General features: G+C 40.8%; 3 protein-coding genes across 5 annotated transcripts in view; 1 reads left to right on the top strand and 2 right to left on the bottom strand.

Annotated features, from left to right (window-relative positions):
* ube2h (ubiquitin-conjugating enzyme E2H (UBC8 homolog, yeast)) overlaps positions 1-2,868 on the bottom strand; it is a 97,277-nt gene extending 94,409 nt beyond the window's left edge. Inside the window, exon 1 of the mRNA XM_034163400.1 lies at positions 2,578-2,868. Coding sequence (XP_034019291.1) covers positions 2,578-2,630 — 53 coding nt within the window. The 5' untranslated portion in view covers positions 2,631-2,868. The remainder of the gene's footprint in view (positions 1-2,577) is intronic.
* Positions 2,869-11,618: 8,750 nt separating this feature from the next.
* zc3hc1 (zinc finger, C3HC-type containing 1) lies at positions 11,619-17,501 on the bottom strand. 3 transcript variants are annotated; one of them, XM_034163543.1, is made up of 10 exons: positions 17,333-17,501; positions 16,889-16,991; positions 15,202-15,352; positions 15,004-15,087; positions 14,777-14,904; positions 14,529-14,668; positions 13,038-13,317; positions 12,757-12,957; positions 12,449-12,661; positions 11,619-11,771 (listed from the first exon to the last, which is right to left on the bottom strand). In XM_034163543.1, exons 1-10 carry the CDS (start codon positions 17,455-17,457, stop codon positions 11,700-11,702), a joined length of 1,497 nt encoding a protein of 498 aa, XP_034019434.1. In that variant the 5' UTR covers positions 17,458-17,501; the 3' UTR covers positions 11,619-11,699. The 3 variants fall into 3 exon arrangements, with proteins under 3 accessions (XP_034019434.1, XP_034019435.1, XP_034019436.1); XM_034163544.1 differs by having other exon boundaries at positions 13,047-13,317; positions 17,333-17,500; XM_034163545.1 differs by having other exon boundaries at positions 12,757-12,954; positions 13,047-13,317; positions 17,333-17,500.
* Positions 17,502-19,057: 1,556 nt separating this feature from the next.
* klhdc10 (kelch domain containing 10) overlaps positions 19,058-20,590 on the top strand; it is a 34,111-nt gene continuing 32,578 nt past the window's right edge. The window contains exon 1 of the mRNA XM_034163565.1: positions 19,058-19,293. Coding sequence (XP_034019456.1) covers positions 19,209-19,293 — 85 coding nt within the window. The 5' untranslated portion in view covers positions 19,058-19,208. The remainder of the gene's footprint in view (positions 19,294-20,590) is intronic.

The following is a 20,590-nucleotide window of genomic DNA, read 5'->3' as shown; positions in this document are numbered from 1 at the left end:
CCACGCCCTGACTGTGTTGCTGTGCAGGTGTCAACAATGGTGCCATTAACTGAGAGCGACAGAAACTAAAACTCAATTTGCGACTGTAAAATCCAGCATGAACGTCCGCAAGTCAGACACAACAGAATTATTCCCTAATTAGTCGGGAAAATACTTTTTTTCTAGACTTGGAGCTTGTTCAGACTCTCTGTCATGGCTCAGCCCACGCTTGGCTGATAACAGTCGACGCAGCACTACTGCATCTCTCAGCATACCTCCAGGCAGGTGGACTCTTCTTGATATCTAGGATTAACTTTTTAATGTTTGGGGTGAAAACTGGATGCAGAATTATGTGCTGGAACCAAATCTGCACCTGGATACTCTGAGCTGAGCAACACAATACCTCCCACAGACTCTCTGCCTCAGCCAAATGCCACTTACCATGCTACCAGCTAGCACAAACCCGGTCTTTATCAGCTGTTTCACATACAAATAAAGACTTACCCTTTGTTCATTTTGTCACCCCTGGGCAGATACTTCTTATAGTAGCAATTTGATCTCTGAGGAAACTGCTACATATACACGTACACATACACACATCTTCAACTGCTTTGTCCAATTAAGGGTCGCATGGGGTTTGGAGTGTATCCCAGCAGTCACAGAGCACAAGGCGGGGTTCACTCTGGACAGGATGCCAGTCTGTCGCAGGGACACATATAGACAAACAAACACATTCACACCCACACGTACACCTACGGACAATTTAAAGTTTCCAATTCACCTAACCCACGTCTTTTGGATGTGGGAGAAAGCCAGAGCACCTGGAGGGAACCCACACAAACACAGAGAGAACATGCAAACTCCACACAAAAACGCCACAGGTGGGAATCAAACCCATGACCTTTTCCCGTTGTGAGGCAACAGTGCTAACCACTATGGGATCATGATAAGGGCTTCAGATCGTGATGTCAGTCATCCACCTAGGACTGTCCAGCCCTACTTTTGATGGCACGCACTGTTATGGTTTGCAACTGCAGCCGTCACAGCTAGACTTGGTGTAATTTTCCATCAGCTCTAAAAACAATGCACCATCTGGTGAGCCAACATAAGAACAGGGAGGGCAAACACTAGCCATAACAGGCAACATTCTCTGCACAAACTTCTTCAAGAACCATGATCACTTTCATCTGTTCCAGATTGTTCCTACACAATCCAAACAGACCTGGCACCAAACCCAACACAACATCACTGTTTCCACTCAACAGCAGCAGAAGTTTGCACTCGAGTGCATTCTTCTTGTTTTGGTTTGTTCTGAACAGCCCATTTCTTGCCCTATATCTGGCTAAGCTTCAATGCCATCACATCAGCTGTTTTTAGTCCCTCCCTCTTGTGGTTTCTGGCTAGTAACAGGTTACCCAATCATTAAGCAGGCTTACACTGTAATAGCACAAAAACAGGAATACTTGTTCATACTGTTCCTCTCTACATTGTAGACACTGGAACCATGTTACCCTGTCAGTGCCAAGGTGAATAAATAGTAAGTCCCTTCGGCTGCTCCCTTGTTTGCACTCGGGGTCGCCACAGCAAATCCAAGGTGGATCTGCATGTTGAACTGGCACAGGTTTTACGCCAGATGCCCTTCCTGACGCAACTGACGCACATTACATGGAGAAATGTGGCAGGGGTGGGATTTGAACCCGGAACCTTCTGAACTGAAACCAAGCACATTAACCACTTGGCCACCACCCCTGCTAGTGCCAAGGTGAATAAATATAACAGAAAAACACAAGGGGGGAACACGCCGGATGATGACGATAGGATCAGCATCCCACAGTCAAAAGGACACGGACTGCCATCTAATAACTTCTGCTATAAATGACACATTTCCGTATGTTTGCCTCCAGACACTGAAGTAGATCAGGTGGCCATTTTGATGTTGAAATGATCAGACTCAACAGTCAGTTGAGCTGTGTTAACAATGTAACACACAACCTCAAAAGAAACCCCTTATAATGTTACCAAACTTAAACTGAAAACGCAAAAACAAGCTTCTGTAATGTTAGCCTTGGAGGTTATAGGTGTAAAACAGACAACAGCGTTGTTAGTTCGCCTTACGTTATGTAAACAAGCTGTGTAAATGTGATTTCACCGACAACAGGCTGGACAAAGAACCTCAGCTGACAAAATGCGCTTTTTAAAACATGTATAATTACCAATTGTGCGACAAAATTAAAAACATGACTGAAAATTAGGACCAAACGCTAGCGTCTGTTCGGCTTGACTGCGGCCAGCAAAGCGAAAACGGATTAACGACAATTTAATAATAATATCGAGTTTTCCGAACGGTGACATTACATAAAGGCTAGTATTATTAGCTAATACAGCTGTCCCGATCTGGACAGGACAGAAATAGCTAACACTTGGTGGTGCGCTAGCAGAATATTGTTTACACACGCACAGACAAAAAGCACGTCATTCACAATGAAAACGCTGGATTAAAAGCAGAAACAAGCAGCGACATTAAACCTGGCTTTCTAATATCACATTCGGACATGAGCTGAGTGTACAGCCACTGTTGTTTATGTTCAGAAAGGATACAGTTTCACCACGTCGGTATCCATTCGCCTCTTACCCGGACTTGGAGACGACATTTTCGGATTTTTTTCTTTTATATTCTGTGCTATTTTCGCCGCAGAACACCAGCAGGTCCACTGGAAGCTAGCTCCTAAAGTCTAGCAAAGTGTGCTATCCGAAAGTTAACATTTGCTTTGAGAATTGTTGCCAAGCAGAAAGGTCCTCGCAGTTCAGCGTTTGTGTGCCATAATGACAGAGTAGCTCTGCTCTCGGCAGCAAGCAGCGAGTCCTCTGCTGCTTTCTGGATCCCTCCGCCGCCTACGTCATCCGCATGCGTCGGAACGTAAACGTCAAAGAGCGCGCTTGTAGTTTTTCTTGTTATTTTTTTTAAAACCTGTCAGTCGGTGTCAAACTTTTCACCTAAATCTCTTTACGTAAGATTTTTTTAAACGGCATCCAACGGTTCAAGTCAGGATTTGCGAAGAATGTGCATGTGTGAATTCACAATTTAGGAGAGATGCATAGGCGGTTCTAGGGTGGGGCTACGTGCGGCTGTATCCCCCCCTTCAACACTCAATGGCAGTTTTAAGTTGTAACCTCTTTTGAGTTTTTACAATTTTCATTGTCACAACTACAATTTTCTTACATAGCATACAAATAAACACCTACATTGTACATAACATTTAAATCGATCCTGATTGGTGGATTGTATTGACTCTGTCACACATCCAGGAACTCTGCCTATGAGGTCTTAGCAATGTGCTTAGCAATACAAAAATACCTGGTGTGTCTATGAGGTAGGAATAAATATTAAGATATTCATTGAACATCTGGCCATTCTCTGGGATCATTTTTCCATCGTCCAGCTTCGTGTTGGTACAGACAAGATGTCAGTCCTGCTGCTGCTAATTTGGTTTTATATCACTCCCGGGCGATATTATCCAAACCCTCTGAATAGTTGAAGGCCACACTAAGGTCCCAACAACAGAAATACACTCAAGAAAAATATAAATGCAACACTTTTGGTTTTGCTCCCATTTTGTATGAGATGAACTCAAAGATCTAAAACTTTTTCCACATACACAATATCACCATTTCCCTCAAATATTGTTCACAAACCAGTCTAAATCTGTGATAGTGAGCACTTCTCCTTTGCTGAGATAATCCATCCCACCTCACAGGTGTGCCATATCAAGATGCTGATTAGACACCATGATTAGTGCACAGGTGTGCCTTAGACTGCCCACAATAAAAGGCCACTCTGAAAGGTGCAGTTTTATCACACAGCACAATGCCACAGATGTCGCAAGATTTGAGGGAGTGTGCAATTGGCATGCTGACAGCAGGAATGTCAACCAGAGCTGTTGCTCGTGTATTGAATGTTCATTTCTCTACCATAAGCCGTCTCCAAAGGCGTTTCAGAGAATTTGGCAGTACATCCAACCAGCCTCACAACCGCAGACCACGTGTAACCACACCAGCCCAGGACCTCCACATCCAGCATGTTCACCTCCAAGATCGTCTGAGACCAGCCACTCGGACAGCTGCTGGAACAATCGGTTTGCATAACCAAAGAATTTCTGCACAAACTGTCAGAAACCGTCTCAGGGAAGCTCATCTGCATGCACTGCATGAGGCAAATGGTGGTCACACCAGATACTGACTGGTATCCCCCCCAATAAAACAAAACTGCACCTTTCAGAGTGGCCTTTTATTGTGGGCAGTCTAAGGCACACCTGTGCACTAATCATGGTGTCTAATCAGCATCTTGATATGGCACACCTGTGAGGTGGGATGGATTATCTCAGCAAAGGATAAGTGCTCACTATCACAGATTTAGACTGGTTTGTGAACAATATTTGAGGGAAATGGTGATATTGTGTATGTGGAAAAAGTTTTAGATCTTTGAGTTCATCTCATACAAAATGGGAGCAAAACCAAAAGGGTTGCGTTTATATTTTTCGAGTATATAATGAATTTCAATTTATTTTCATTTATATAGCACCAAATCACAACAGAGTTGCCTCAAGGCACTTCACAAAAGTAGTCTAACCTTACTAACCCCCAGAGCAGCAGTGGTAAGGAAAAACTCCCTCTGAGGAAGAAACCTCAAGCAGAAATTCAAACAAATTACTTAAATTTGGAATTCAAGAGCAAATACCACTCCCACATACACAATGTATCTCTATGGTAAAACGCGTCGACAAGCCAGTTTCACACCAGCGACAGTCCCGACACAGAAGTTAACCGGCAGTGACATGGCTGTGACCGAATCAATAGTCACAGGTTGGCGCGGACTTAACACAAGAGCCCTCTGGTGGCCATTTTTGTCCGATGAAAACGTCGCTGAGCTCAATAAAAATACATGTAATTTGATCACTTTTCAAAAGGGCCAGACTCGTCAATTAAGTCAATTTAATGTATAATGGTTTGTTTCAGGTCAGCTTGGTGTATAAATTTCATGTTCCATGTAACTTTGCAAAAACAATGTCGGACTCTGTTGTTTTCTCTGGGCCCCTCCCCAATCAGACCGGGAGTGACATGTTTAGCCGCATGTTCTCCTTGAATTGCTGGCTGTCTGAGTGGTGTCCAAAAAATGAGGTGGGCTTCATTGATAATTGGCAAAGCTTCTGGGGAAAACCTGGTCTTGTTAGGAGAGACGGCATCCATCCCACTTTGGATGGAGCAGCTCTCATTTCTAGAAATCTGGCCAATTTTCTTGGATCCTCCAAACTGTGACTGTCTAGCGTTGGGACCAGGAGGCAGAGCTGTGGTCTTATACACCTCTCTGCAGCTTCTCTCCCCCTGCCATCCCCTCATTACCCCATCCCCGTAGAGACGGTGCCTGCTCCCAGACCACCAATAACTAGCAAAAATCTATTTAAGCATAAAAATTCAAAAAGAAAAAATAATATAGCACCTTCAATTGCACCACAGACTAAAACAGTTAAATGTGGTCTATTAAACATTAGGTCTCTCTCTTCTAAGTCCCTGTTGGTAAATTATATAATAATTGATCAACGTATTGATTTATTCTGCCTAACAGAAACTTGGTTACAGCAGGATGAATATGTTAGTTTAAATGAGTCAACACCCCCGAGTCACACTAACTGTCAGAATGCTCGTAGCACGGGCCGGGGCGGAGGATTAGCAGCAATCTTCCATTTCAGCTTATTAATTAATCAAAAACCCAGATAAAGCTTTAATTCATTTGAAAGCTTGTCTCTTAGTCTTGTCCATCCAAATTGGAAGTCCCAAAAACCAGTTTTATTTGTTATTATCTATCGTCCACCTGGTCGTTACTGTGAGTTTCTCTGTGAATTTTCAGACCTTTTGTCTGACTTAGTGCTTAGCTCAGATAAGATAATTATAGTGGGCGATTTTAACATCCACACAGATGCTGAGAATGACAGCCTCAACACTGCATTTAATCTATTATTAGACTCTATTGGCTTTGCTCAAAAAGTAAATGAGTCCACCCACCACTTTAATCATATTTTAGATCTTGTTCTGACTTATGGTATGGAAATAGAAGACTTAACAGTATTCCCTGAAAACTCCCTTTTGTCTGATCATTTTTTAATAACATTTACATTTACCCTGATGAACTACCCTGCAGTGGGGAATAAGTTTCATTACACTAGAAGTCTTTCAGAAAGCGCTGTAACTAGGTTTAAGGATATGATTCCTTCTTTATGTTCTCTAATGTCATATACCAACACAGTGCAGAGTAGCTACCTAAACTCTGTAAGGGAGTTAGAGTATCTTGTCAATAGTTTTACATCCTCATTGAAGACAACTTTGGATGCTGTAGCTCCTCTGAAAAAGAGAGCTTTAAATCAGAAGTGTCTGACTCCGTGGTATAACTCACAAACTCGTAGCTTAAAGCAGATAACCCGTAAGTTGGAGAGGAAATGGCGTCTCACTAATTTAGAAGATCTTCACTTAGCCTGGAAAAAGAGTTTGTTGCTCTATAAAAAAGCCCTTCGTGAAGCTAGGACATCTTTCTACTCATCACTAATTGAAGAAAATAAGAACAACCCCAGGTTTCTTTTCAGCACTGTAGCCAGGCTGACAAAGAGTCAGAGCTCTATTGAGCTGAGTATTCCATTAACTTTAACTAGTAATGACTTCATGACTTTCTTTGCTAACAAAATTTTGACTATTAGAGAAAAAATTACTCATAACCATCCCAAAGATGTATCGTTATCTTTGGCTGCTTTCAGTGATGCCGGTATTTGGTTAGACTCTTTCTCTCCGATTGTTCTGAGTTATTTTCATTAGTTACTTCATCCAAACCATCAACATGCTTATTAGACCCCATTCCTGCCAGGCTGCTCAAGGAAGTCCTACCATTATTTAATGCTTCAATCTTAAATATGATCAATCTATCTTTGTTAGTTGGTTATGTACCACAGGCCTTTAAGGTGGCAGTAATTAAACCATTACTTAAAAAGCCATCACTTGACCCAGCTATCTTAGCTAATTATAGGCCAATCTCCAACCTTCCTTTTCTCTCAAAGATTCTTGAGAGGGTAGTTGTAAAACAGCTAACTGATCACCTGCAGAGGAATGGTCTATTTGAAGAGTTTCAGTCAGGTTTTAGAATTCATCATAGTACAGAAACAGCATTAGTGAAGGTTACAAATGATCTTCTTATGGCTTCGGACAGTGGACTTATCTCTGTGCTTGTTCTGTTGGACCTCAGTGCTGCTTTTGATACTGTTGACCATAAAATTTTATTACAGAGATTAGAGCATGTCATAGGTATTAAAGGCATTGCGCTGCGGTGGTTTGAATCATATTTGTCTAATAGATTACAGTTTGTTCATGTAAATGGGGAATCTTCTTCACAGACTAAAGTTAATTATGGAGTTCCACAAGGTTCTGTGCTAGGACCAATTTTATTCACTTTATACATGCTTCCCTTGGGCAGTATTATTAGATGGTATTGCTTAAATTTTCATTGTTACGCAGATGATACCCAGCTTTATCTATCCATGAAGCCAGAGGATACACACCAATTAGCTAAACTGCAGGATTGTCTTACAGACATAAAGACATGGATGACCTCTAATTTCCTGCTTTTAAACAGATAAAACTGAAGTTATTGTACTTGGCCCCACAAATCTTAGAAGCATGGTGTCTAACCAGATCGTTACTCTGGATGGCATTTCCCTGATCTCTAGTAATACTGTGAGAAATCTTGGAGTTATTTTTGATCAGGATATGTCATTCAAAGCGCATATTAAACAAATATGTAGGACTGCCTTTTTGCATTTACGCAATATCTCTAAAATCAGAAAGGTCTTGTCTCAGAGTGATGCTGAAAAATTAATTCATGCATTTATTTCCTCTAGGCTGGACTATTGTAATTCATTATTATCAGGTTGTCCTAAAAGTTCCCTAAAAAGCCTTCAGTTGGTTCAGAATGCTGCAGCTAGAGTACTGACGGGGACTAGCAGGAGAGAGCATATCTCACCCGTGTTGGCCTCCCTTCATTGGCTTCCTGTTAATTCTAGAATAGAATTTAAAATTCTTCTTCTTACTTATAAGGTTTTGAATAATCAGGTCCCATCTTATCTTAGGGACCTCGTAGTACCATATTACCCCATTAGAGCGCTTCGCTCTCAGACTGCGGGCTTACTTGTAGTTCCTAGGGTTTGTAAGAGTAGAATGGGAGGCAGAGCCTTCAGCTTTCAGGCTCCTCTCCTGTGGAACCAGCTCCCAATTCAGATCAGGGAGACAGATACCCTCTCTACTTTTAAGATTAGGCTTAAAACTTTCCTTTTCGCTAAGGCTTATAGTTAGGGCTGGATCGGGTGACCCTGGACCATCCCTTGGTTATGTTGCTTTAGACGTAGACTGTGGGGGGGGTTCCCATGATGCACTGTTTCTTTCTCTTTTTGCTCCGTATGCATCACTCTGCATTTAATCATTAGTGATCGATCTCTTTTTCCTGGTTCTTTCCCTCAGCCCCAACCAGTCTCAGCAGAAGACTGCCCCTCCCTGAGCCTGGTTCTGCTGGAGGTTTCTTCCTGTTAAAAGGGAGTTTTTCCTTCCCACTGTGGCCAAGTGCTTGCTCATAGGGGGTCGTTTTGACCGTTGGGGTTTTTCATAATTATTGTATGGCCTTGCCTTGCAATGTGGAGCGCCTTGGGGCAACTGTTTGTTGTGATTTGGCGCTATATAAGAAAAAAGTTGATTGATTGATTGATGTTCCAGGCAATGACAGCTATCAGCTGGCTGTTAGAAGCAAGTAAGAGACAAAACAAAACCATCTGATTTCATTAAAAAGCAATACAGCCCGAGCTTGTTTTCATCGGGCGGCTAGACACGGAAGTACGAATTCTCGCTTTCGGATATGCCATATCGCCAGAAGTGATGCATACTCGCCCCAAACAATAAGGCGTGTGTGTGGGATGTTAGTACCAACCATTGGCGTGCTATAGTCACCACTACCAACAGCGATACCTGCAACATGTGCAGTGTGTGACCACTGTATTCTTATGGTCATTAGCTACAAACAATGGAGATAGTTGGATGTCGCGTAATGGGTGTTCCCAGTTTGTGTACGCTTGTGACGTGTTGCGTCATTTAGCATTTGCATGGTCTATTTTGGCCCCACCTAGCTGGCAGCAGAGCAAATGTCTCTTGATGGTACAAAATGCACTCTCATTGAAAATGAATGGCAAGCTGTTATTTGCTGCTCATGTGATCATACATGTGTGCAGTGTTCTGTGGTATTTATTGTAGCGCATCTGCTACTTCTTGGCCAGTGTTTTCTCAACTTTCTCTTCTATTTCATCATGAACTTGAAGTTTCTGTGGTGCTTTCCATCATCACACAGACAATGTGACACATAAGGGCAGACCACACAAGTGAAGTTGGGTCAAACAAGCATTAAGAAGAACATTTTATTAAACTTTTTTTTTTTTTTAAGGAAAATTCTAGCACATGTAGAATTGAAGGTACTGCTTTCGGTACTGTACAGCAAAAAAGGAAATACAGGCATCCCGAAGCCAAACTGAACACTGGGAGCCCGTGGAGCAGCTGTGGTTCTACCTACCTGCGAGAACTAAGATTTTGGCACAGACCAAAAAAAAACAAAAAAAAAAACACTAAACTCTTCAAATAATAATCTTTCACTGGCTAAACAAAATTAGTTTTTCATCTTCTTCAGAAAAACAGTACACAGAAAATCACTCTCACAGTTTCAGTAAAGCTGGTTAATATTTACCCCTCAAACCATGTGGCATGCATTTAAGGTAAATGCCGCCGTTCCAGTGTCGAGCCGTCTGGCCCGTTCTCATATATAGGGATTCCTCAGCTTTTGAATTCCGCAAAAATCCTGACAGTCATTCTGAGGACCACAAAAGACCTTCGTTAATTGCGGATATGCTGCCTGTGGCCAAAATTGAATTTGCAGATCTCTTTATAGCCTAATTCGTCTGTATGAAAACATATTCAGACTGTAGCCATAACGTGCTTATAAGAAGTTCTCATCCCCTCGTGCTTTTATTTTTTTCTCTAAAGCTACAGTGTGTAAGATTTGGGGGTGTTTATGAGCACAAACGCAATGTAGCACTCACAACCATCTGTTCCTCAGTGTATACCAATTACTACCTGCAACAACAATTCAATTAGTTTTCATAAGCATAGAATGAGCCCCTGATGTCTACATGGGAGTGGGCCCCCCTCATGGAGGTAGCCATGTTGATACATTGGCCAAAACAGACAGACATAGAGGAATAAGTGGTTGCTCCTATTGCCAAAGAAGCAAAAACCTGAAGGTAAACAAAACTGACTCGTAGCACAATGCAATCTGCAATCTCACCACTAGATGACACTAAATCCTGCACACTGTACCTTTAAGAAATGGGGGGGATTGGAGGTGCTTCTTTATGCAGTTAATAATATTAATAATGCCCTACAAAAGTATCTAAATTAAACAAAAGCAGCAAAAAAAAACCCCCCCAAAAAAAAAAAACCTGAATCCTAAAAAGAAGGAAAAAAAAATCCAGATAACTGACTTTTGGGAAGTCCCTGAATATCCACTAGCATCCTGCTAAAATAAGCCATGAAGACAAACGAAGCACAGAATAATAAATCTGTCTACAGTAGCCTGTCCTTAACAGACTGCAGGAGGACATGTAAGAAAGCCGTCACCCTCAAACAGCCCTGAAGGACCTACAAGCTTCAGCAGCTGTGATTGGACACATTCTGTATACGACAATTTTAATTTAATTTAACCAGGTTAGTCCCGTTGAGATTGAGACCTCTTTTGCAAGGGACACCTGGACAATTATAAAGTTTCCAATTCACCTAACCTGCATGTATTTTTAAATGTGGGAAAAAACCGACGCAAACACGGGGAAAAATGCAAACTCCACACAGAAAGGCCACAGGTGGGAACTGATCCCATGATCTTCTTACTGTGAGGCAACAGCACTAACTACTAAGCCACCGTGCTGCCAGGAACATTTGCCTGTTTTCCATTATTAAATACACATATGTATTTAATAATGGATAATAATAATCATTTGTTTGCTCTGGCTTTTGACTCAAGCTAGCCGATTCCTGATTTGGTTGTGATTATCATTTTAGCCATTTTGTTCCTGCTGTGTTTTTATTATTATTATAATTTTTTTTTTTTTTTTTTTGGGTGTGTCCAGCACTTTGGGCAGTTTTTCTGTATTAAATGTGCTATATAAATAAATTTGACATTGACATTGATATGAATCTAGGTTCACGTCTCCCACCTGTTCTATGGTAAATATGAGTCGAGCTTACACTTTTATTTTAGAGACTGAAGAGTGGTACATTTTAAAATTTGCGTTATAAAGAAGCATGAATTTGTTTATTTTCTTCTGATGTCATAAAATAAAAGTAGGTAAAAGCCCCGTGGAAGGGGGACTTGTTATAAACACGGGATCCTCTAATAGTTGCACATCACAAAGTCCACGCAGGAGATTTGAAATGTTTTCCGAAACCACACAGAAACTCGTCACACATCAGCAGACATGATGGTGTTTCTTTTCCTCCAGAAACATTTTTTTTTTCCCCATGTAAACAGGTCTTAAAAAGATGATGGGCCTCTTCGCTGCCGATGAAGGACCAGTCAATGCTTTTGAGGTGGCAAAGATCTACTGTGATGGAGAGGACACCTGCCACTGACGGAAGATAGCAAACACCCTTTTAGACTTGTCATGAGGGCTCTGGGAGGAACAAAAGAAGAAATGTCAGCTATCATACTGCAATTCGCCACACATTTGTTTGTGTGTGTGTGTGTGTGTGTGTGTGTGTGTCTCTCTCTCTTGTCCCTAAGTCAAATTTTCCAATGGTCAACCAATGGCTACAAGGTCATGTCATGTTTGTTGGCCTAGTCTTCCCACGCCCTTTTGTGATTTCTACCAAACTTGGTATGTCAGTGAAGATTGAGAATGAAACTGTCATTAAAAAACAAAAAAACAAAAAACACTTTAGCAAAGGCTTTAGTTTAAAAAAAAAAAGAAAAAAAAATCTGATTTCCAACCCAATTTGTCCCAAATATGGCACATACTTGAGTTGATACCAGAAGACCCCTGGCAAAGTCAGCCAGATGTAAAACATATTGGTGAAGGTCAAGGTCAGTGGGTCAAAATGTCCAATAGCCATAGTCATGGATCTCTTTATACCTACAGGTACTGCTATATAGTTGTGTAAAAGCAAAAAAAATAGAATGAGGTCAACCATTTTCGATCTAAAGCCACTTCAGGATACTTCACACTTCCAATTGCTAAAACTGAGTGACTGCCAGAGAATGTAAGCAGATTGTGTGTATTATACACATCGTTACAGATTAGGCTAATGTTAGAATACTGTGGTGGTCTTGCTGTTGAGGTTCTTGACTTACCTGAGCTGAAGTTTTTCCCAATGTGTCAGAGTTCTTCTTCATGGGCAGGAGAAGGTCCAGAGCAGCCTTCCAGCCCTGCTGGTGTGGTGCTGAACCCCCACCCAGAAAGGGGAGGGCCCCTGGATCCATATTCTCCTTTCCAATGGCGATCCAGGGGCACCAGTCTCTGTGCTGAGCGAGTGGGTCAAATGTACTCTTGTGCACAATTCCATCCTTAAAGAAATGAAAAAGAAGTCTCATATTCAATTAAAATATGAAATATCTAAGATTGGGCTTACAAAACATAGAACTGAGAGATTGATTCTTACACCATCACCAGCTGCAGAGAGGCACAGACGTTTGGGAGCGTGCAACAGACCGCCGTCAGCCCCCGGACCGTCTCCTTGTCCTCGACTACGGGTGGCAGGCCTCTTTCCCCTGCCTAAAGGATTTGGCAGGTCTTCACTGGGGCTGGGAGAGTCTCTGCTGCGAGCGCGTGATGCTAGAGGGGAGGGCGTGCCCTCCCCCTGCTACACACAGAACAATCACTAATATTAAGAATGTAGGAATGCTGACCCCAAACAGAAAAAAAGATGTGATATCTACACACCAGCCCAGCCTGGTCAGAGCGTGTGGAGTCTTGGCTGCGCAGTTTCATGCGGCACGGGGTTGTAGGAGGAGTCAGCGAGGCAGGAACAGAAGGGTCTGTTTGGCCCTCATTTGGAGGTGCTGGAATAGCGGCTGCAGCTGGAGCCGGTGGGTTTGGAGCGTTTTGTAAGGCGCCACTGTCACCTCCCATTGCCTGCATCTGGTGGAAGTTCCACAAGCCCACCTTGCGCATACAGTAGGAGCAGGTGAGGATGGGCAGGTTCATGGCGTGCAGAGCCGGGCTGAAGGACAGGGTTAGGGTTAGGGTTAGTGCACCTTGTGTTTAACAGTACAATCCTGACCAATTGTGGACTATTTTCCACTGTTGACAACGGGTGCTAGATGTGCAATTAGCTGTACATAATGGCTCTCATTTATTTCACCTGAACTTGAAGGGCTGTACATGCTGCTTGTACAATACGTCCTGCAGACAAAAACCACCAAACGTACCTCATATTTCTTTTGGAGCATTGTCAGGTTGTTTTTATATGTGTCTATACACTTAAGCCTGGTTCACACGACAGGATTTTAAAATTATCTTTAGGTTTCCAAAACCTGAGAGACCACACATGTGAAGATAAAAAAAAAATCATGGCTCTAACAGGTTTGGTCTTACAGTGTGTGGTGTTCAGCCACACAGTGAGGACAAAACACCACACACGAACAGATTTCACACACGAACATTCCCAGCTCAGACAGGAAATCTCGCAAAATCTCTCGAGATTAAACGTGACTTCAGAGTAAACAAACGGAAGATAGTTTGTGGACTATTTAAAACGGAGGGAAAAACAATGCAAAAAGAAACAGAAAAGGTGTTCTTTAAAAGAGTGGATACAGCACGACCACCGGACATTCTGGTAAGTCAGAACAACTGTTTTAATTTTATTTTCCGCTCCATACGTCCGTCACCTCGCTTTCTGATTGGCTGTATGTCACATTCAGCAGGCTGTGTGCTCGTTTTGGTCGGAAGACACAACACACGCTGCAATATCGGGCCAAAAAAAAAATCCAACATGTTGAATATCCCCGATTTGTGATCGGAGTGCTCCTGACATCCTTCCGAGCAGACCAGAGCTCTCTGAACACACCACACACGGCAGGAATATCTGATAAGATTATCTTTAGCGTCATCACGATTGTCAGGACGTTATTAAGATTGTCGGAAGGGGAAGATCGGGTCCGATATCAGCCTAATTATCCTGCCGTGTGAACCAGGCATTAGACTTAGACTTGTTTTTTATTGTTATTCAGTAAAAACATCACACATGGTGTCACAGAATGAAATATCAATGCACTGCATGAATAAATAAAAACACAGAATAAAGCACAGAATAGCAGTCCAAGGTGTGATATTTGGAGCTTTTATAGCACCGTTTAATAAAATATATATATATATGAATCCAAAACAAATCAAACCCATGCTCGTTATTCATGGACAAAACAGTTCTCTTACCTTGCAGCCCAGCCACAGAGAGAAACGATGCATGCAGCCACCTGCACTGCTAAAGGCTCAGAACACAAAGTACCACCCTTTCTTTTTTCTTCTTCTTCAATAAGCTGAAGTATAACGCTGATAACATCTTCAGTCAAAGACTGCAAAAAACAAGTGAAGAAAAAAAGAGAAAGATTACATTCAGAGAGGTGCATAAAGCTGTGTGGCTGTGAATTTTGTTTTCTCGAGAACTGTATCTGACAGCTCACCATGGATTTCAGCTGGTCTGGCTTCATGGCAGGCAGCTGCTGCGCAAGAAGACAGGTACTCTGGAAGCGCTCTAGGAAGGCTGTGAGCACTGCTGACAGCTCACAGGCTGGAACTTGCCAAAACCGCTCTGGAGGGCAGTGGGGGGGACAAACCACACTTAACATAGTATACAAGTACAATCATGGCACATCTGAATTTAACTAACTATGGCAAAGATTATTCCTACCTGGACATGGAAAATCAGGCCATGGACAAAACTTCCCATGCTGAGTCTGAAGCTGCTTGGATATTTCTGCAATGCGGGATTCATCTATTTGAAATACAGAGATGCTCAACCTTTAGAGTTTAGTGATACCAGCTTAAATTTCGGGAGGGGGGAAAAAAAAAAGAAAAAAAAAAAGAGTTTTTCGGACTGTTTACTCACATTTTTCAAAGTCCACAGTCGGTCGTAAGGACGCACTCAGGAAAGCCTGGCAGCTAGAGCACTTCAGCATATCAGAGCCAACACTGATCCAGCCGTATCTGGCACACATCAGAGGGGACAGGGCCCGGGGCTTACCAGCCCATTTCAAACAGTGATACGATAAGGAAACCTTCACTCAGGGATAAGTGGATTCAAATGTATTAACACTCGAGTAAGAAGTAGACATTTAAGTATTTCATCATGTCTCATGCTGCTTTTTCTTTTTTTTTTTTTACCTGCATCATTAAAAGCAGAGCAGGTTCAGGAACTGCTCAACTCTGTCTTACTCTGCATCTGCCCACATGGTCAATATGTACGCAATACCGTGACAAAGATTGCATGTATAAAGGTACAACATGATACACAAGGTCCCAGCGCTCAACATGGTGACCAGACAGTCACCAATTTTGCTTTCATTTTTAGGCTGGTGAGTACATTTCCAACATGCTGCCGGATTGTTCTGTTTTGTGTGTGTGTGTGTGGCTGCACAGAGCACTTTAAGTTGAAAATAGTTAACTTTTCATAAAAGTTTTGTGTCGTTACCACAGCGCCTTTTCAGGCAACTATTCAGACAGCACAAAGGGGGAACTGTTTTTGCAGTTTCTCTCTACAGTCAGTTGATATGTCCCACAAACTCCTGCTGCTGTCCACATCTATTAAAGTTACAAGCCACAGCTTTCAACAGAACCTATCAGATGTCAGAATCTGACATCTACTCCACAAATTTTGATCCCTATTGACATATGTTTGGACATAACAGCTCCTGTTGTTAAACAAAACATTGTGATTCTTAGTGTGAACTGTTTGATGCTTGTTGGACATCAGCTTAAGTCAAACACTGTGCCTGAACCAAGACTGGTAACTGGCTGCCCAAGGGCCACATTTGACCCAGCCTCCTTTCGTATGACCATGTTTTAGCAGGGTGTCTGGAGTTAAACCAGTGGGCTTGAGACTAGAACATCCTTGCTTACAGGGAGGTAGTGGTGTAACGGTTTGTATGTTAGACTGTGACTCTGGCGATCCGGATTTGCTTCCCGATCGCAGCCAAGCTCCCAACTGGCACTTTAAAAAGGGGTGTTGGGGAGCTGAGGAGACATGTGCTGTGGGTCCTTCTGGAAATAACCTTAGTTTTTTCATTAGCTAATCACATTAAGCAACTTCTTCTTGATTCAAATTCCTGTCAAGCCAGAAAAATCACTAGGTTTTTAATCTTCAAGTTGCTCCCAGTGTGCAGTCGGCGTGTGTGTGTGTGTGTGTGTGAAGCAGAGAATAGAAGAATGTGAGGCATCACAGTAAAGCACTTATGAGCTTCTGATTCAGATGCAAAAGCACATTACAAATGCAGTCTGTATATCTGTTTTCATTCAATTTATTGCAGCATTCACATAAAAGTGACTTTAAAGTCCATGATGACAATAATTTAACTTGGAATACGAGGTCTCCCCAGAAAGTCTCTGAATAAATTTGACATTGCGCCACCAGGGAACAGATTCTCTGAAACAGTGTGTGCAATACCGCCACAAGGTGGCTGTCATGGACAGCAATCAAGTCTGGTTCTGTAGATTACACTTCCGACTCTTGTTTTAGTCAATACCAGTTCATAATTAAATGTAAAGCATGAGGCTAGATCGCAGTGACTAAAGGATATTGAATAAGACTCCACTCTTGAGAAAAACGCTTCTTTGTTGGTCGCCTCACAAGGTGCCTGTGTGGAAGTTTTATCTTCCACATCTTTCAAATCTGCTTGTTCGCTGAAATTAATAAACATGCTCATATTTAGTTTTCACAAGTGGATAATTAATTGTAGTGATAAGAAAAAAAATAACTATGTAGTATGCTAGAGTAATCTGTTAATGCTGTGGCTGGAGGGGAAAAATAAGTTATTTTGAGGGAGAGAAACCCATTATGTGAATCTTCTATCTAAAAATGTCCCCGTATGCGCAGCAATATCGATAAATAATTTAGAAAGGCGGAAAAAATAAACGACAGAACTGTAACAAGAAAACACTGCATAGCTAAAGGCCGAGCTGCTAACCCAGTTAGCCGACCTAAAGCTGCGAACAAACAGCGACTGAGTTTCGACAAACTGCACCTGCTGGCTTGTGTTTCCGTGGTCGACACTCCTTCACTGAGCAGCTCACGAACTTTCTCCGGAGAGGCGAAAGATTTTTGTTGATTTGAATTACTGAGACGACTACCGCCGAGAGTCGCCATCATGGCTCTGCGAGTGTAACGATCCCCGGAAACAAAACTTAACACTCTATAGTTCCGCCTTCTAAGTTCCTACACAAATACAGCTGTTTTTTTTGTTTTCTTTTGATTTGTCTTTTTTTTGTTGTTGTTTGTTTGTACCAACCATATGCCAACAGAAAAGGAATATATTTCTATTCTATGTAAGCGAAATGAAATAAAAAACAAAACAAATAAATATAAAAAAAAATTGCCCTGTTTCCGAAAGTGAATTAAATTATTATTTCATTAACTCAGAAATGTAGGGTGAAAATTTCAGAAAACAGAGCAGTTTTCCAGAATTTCTGCTTCTGTTTCTCCGACTTTCGGTTTTTCTTTCATTTAGAGTTTGTTTGCTTATTTATTTATTTATGTTTTTAGAAAAAAACTAAATTTAGATAATCAGCAAAAGAAAAAATCATAAAAAACAGAAACAAGAAAAACAAAAATCATAAAGACAGAAATTAAAACCATAAAATCAGAAATACAACCGCTCCCTTCCCAGAAATTTAGTCAAACGGAAATTTAAAAAACAACAACAACAGAGCAGTCTTCCTGAATTTCTGCTTCTGTTTTTCAAAATGTTCTGAGTTTTTCTTTAATTTTAAATTTGTTTATTTGTTTCGTTTATTTATTTATTTGTTTGTTTGTTTGTTTCTTTGCTTATTTATAAACATCCGGGGGATGAATTTAAATTTTATATTTTCTTGTGTTGTTTTTTGTATTTCTGTTTCTGAATTTCGGGGGGGGGGGGGGGGGGGTTGTATTTCTGACTTTATGTTTTTAATTTTTATGATTTTCTTTCTTCTGATTCTGAATTTCTCTTTTACTTTTTTTCTGATTATTTTTTGAATGTCTGTTTATCTGAAGGTTTGTTTTTCTGAATGATCATTACTGCATAACGAACTCAAATGTACAAAAATCAGGGCACTATTCCAATAAAAATCTAATGTGTGTTTATTTTTTATTCTTTTTCACTGAAGCAACAAATTCTGTCACTAAAATTATATATATACTAAACATATATTATATATGTTTGTCTCCTATATGTTATATGAAAGAAAGAAAGAAAGAAAGAAAGAAAGAAAGAAAGAAAGAAAGAAAGAAAGAAAGAAAGAAAGAAAGAAAGAAAGAAAGAAAGAAAGAAAGAAAGAAAGAAAATCAAATTTGACATGTGTGTGAGGCGTGAAGTGGCCGTTGCTCATAAAGTATGGACTTCTGTTACTTATGACACAAGATAAGTTTTTTTGTTTGTTTGTTTTCTCAGCATGAATGAATGAATGCATGAATAATTTATTTACTCACTTTAAAAACTGTGGATCTGTTGGGGGTATTTAACATTATGTTTAATTGTATATAACTGTAAAAATATAGAGGGAATTATTTTTCTTCTCTTTTTAAATTGAATTCCTGAACCTGACAGCATTTCTAGACACAATTTTGGTTAATTTATTCATGTGCTTATAATTTTATCTACAATTAGATACAATCTTTATTTATTTGTTTTCTTTGATTTGTTTGTTACTATGCTTTTGAAAACGAAGAAGCCCCGCCCAGCACCACGTGACGTAGAGTCGCAATAACAGGCTCTCTTATTGGTCGAGCGGCTTACACAGCCGAAGATGTAGTTTCGTCTCAGCGAGATGTAAAAATGGTCTGTAATGTTTCATTAGCACTTTAGTGCACGTAGTTTTTACTTAATGTGACGTTTTTCGAGCCTGGATTGTGAAGGGAAAACGATGTCGGACGCTGAAGGTGCTCGTAGTTCAGACCAACTGAATAAATTCGAGAAACTGACAGGCAGGCCGCCGCACGGGTTAGCAGGTTAGTTAACAACATTAGCTAAATGTGCTAACACAGCCACATAAACACTACAACATTATGTTTTTATACCTTAAAAAACCGCGTATGTACCTTACCAGTCTGTGTAGTTACTAAACATGACGTTCAAGACTTGTAACGTCCCACAATGTTGTTTGTCTTCAGAAAGCAATTACATTTTTAGCAAATGCTGTGTCCCCCTCCAAAAATAATGACAGTAATAATAATAACTGCAGTTAGCCAGCTTTTTCCTTTTTCCATTTTGCATGAGATCATTGGCATCAGAAGTCTGATTTGGGTCTGATTTATTCGCCCGAGAGGAGCAGAAAATTATGCAGAAACGCAGGTATCAATATCTGCTTCCTGCGGTATGATCGTTGATGTGAGGTGATGACTTCACTTTGATGTTAGATGTTCTTTCAGTTTTTGCCGTTGCATCATCACTTTTGCAGATTCATAGTGGAGTGGCATAGATAAGGATTTTCTGACCAAAAAAAAAAAAAAAAATGACATGGTATGGTAAATGTGTCTGGAGTAGGCAGTTCTCAAAAGCTGAAAGACTCCTGACGGAAACCACAAAGTCACCCACATAACAGTTAACGGCTTCTGTGGCTTTGAACGTTTGTCTGTTCCCCACCCATAGTCGCAGCTTTATGTTGGAGTGGAACGGGGAAAGGGGTAGCACAGTGGCTTAAGGCCTAGTTCAAAAATAATGAAGCCAAATTGTGACATAACCATGAAAATTTAAAAGTGGTCTTTTTTGTGAAATGTTATCATTTTAGGTATCGTTATATATCATAGTTTCAATATTTCTATTGGTCTCGGTTCAGTCATTGCTAGAAATTATCAGTGCATATATACTATAATGTGCTAGAGCGTAATGCTTGCGACAACAGTTGGAGGTATCTTCTTTAGTCTGCAGAAGCCTGAACCAAAGAAATTCTGTCCATTAGTTCCTGGTATTATTCTATTGAGGCAGAGTAGGAGATATAGCTAGGGTTTTGACACAAATAAATCAAGGATTTATTCTCAGCGTTACTCTTGCTACAGTTTTACCTTGCTCTAGAAACATGATGATTTTCTTAGGAAAAGACATTTCTGCCTTTACAAAAATGTATTACTGTGTGTTAGTATGAAGCACAAACATCAAACTGACAAAATACAAGGTTATTTCTTTAACATTCAACTTTAAATGATAAGGCTCAATATCAATGTCACACAAAATTGATGAAAAATGTGCTATTTTTGGGGTAAATTTCATGCATATCTCTGGAACCGTGCGGAATTTTTCCATGAAATT

The sequence above is a fragment of the Thalassophryne amazonica genome, chromosome 22 (assembly GCF_902500255.1).
Source record: "Thalassophryne amazonica chromosome 22, fThaAma1.1, whole genome shotgun sequence".
Lineage (NCBI taxonomy): Eukaryota > Metazoa > Chordata > Actinopteri > Batrachoidiformes > Batrachoididae > Thalassophryne > Thalassophryne amazonica.
Note: the sequence above shows the minus strand (reverse complement) of the source record. Positions and strands in the feature narration are given on the sequence as shown.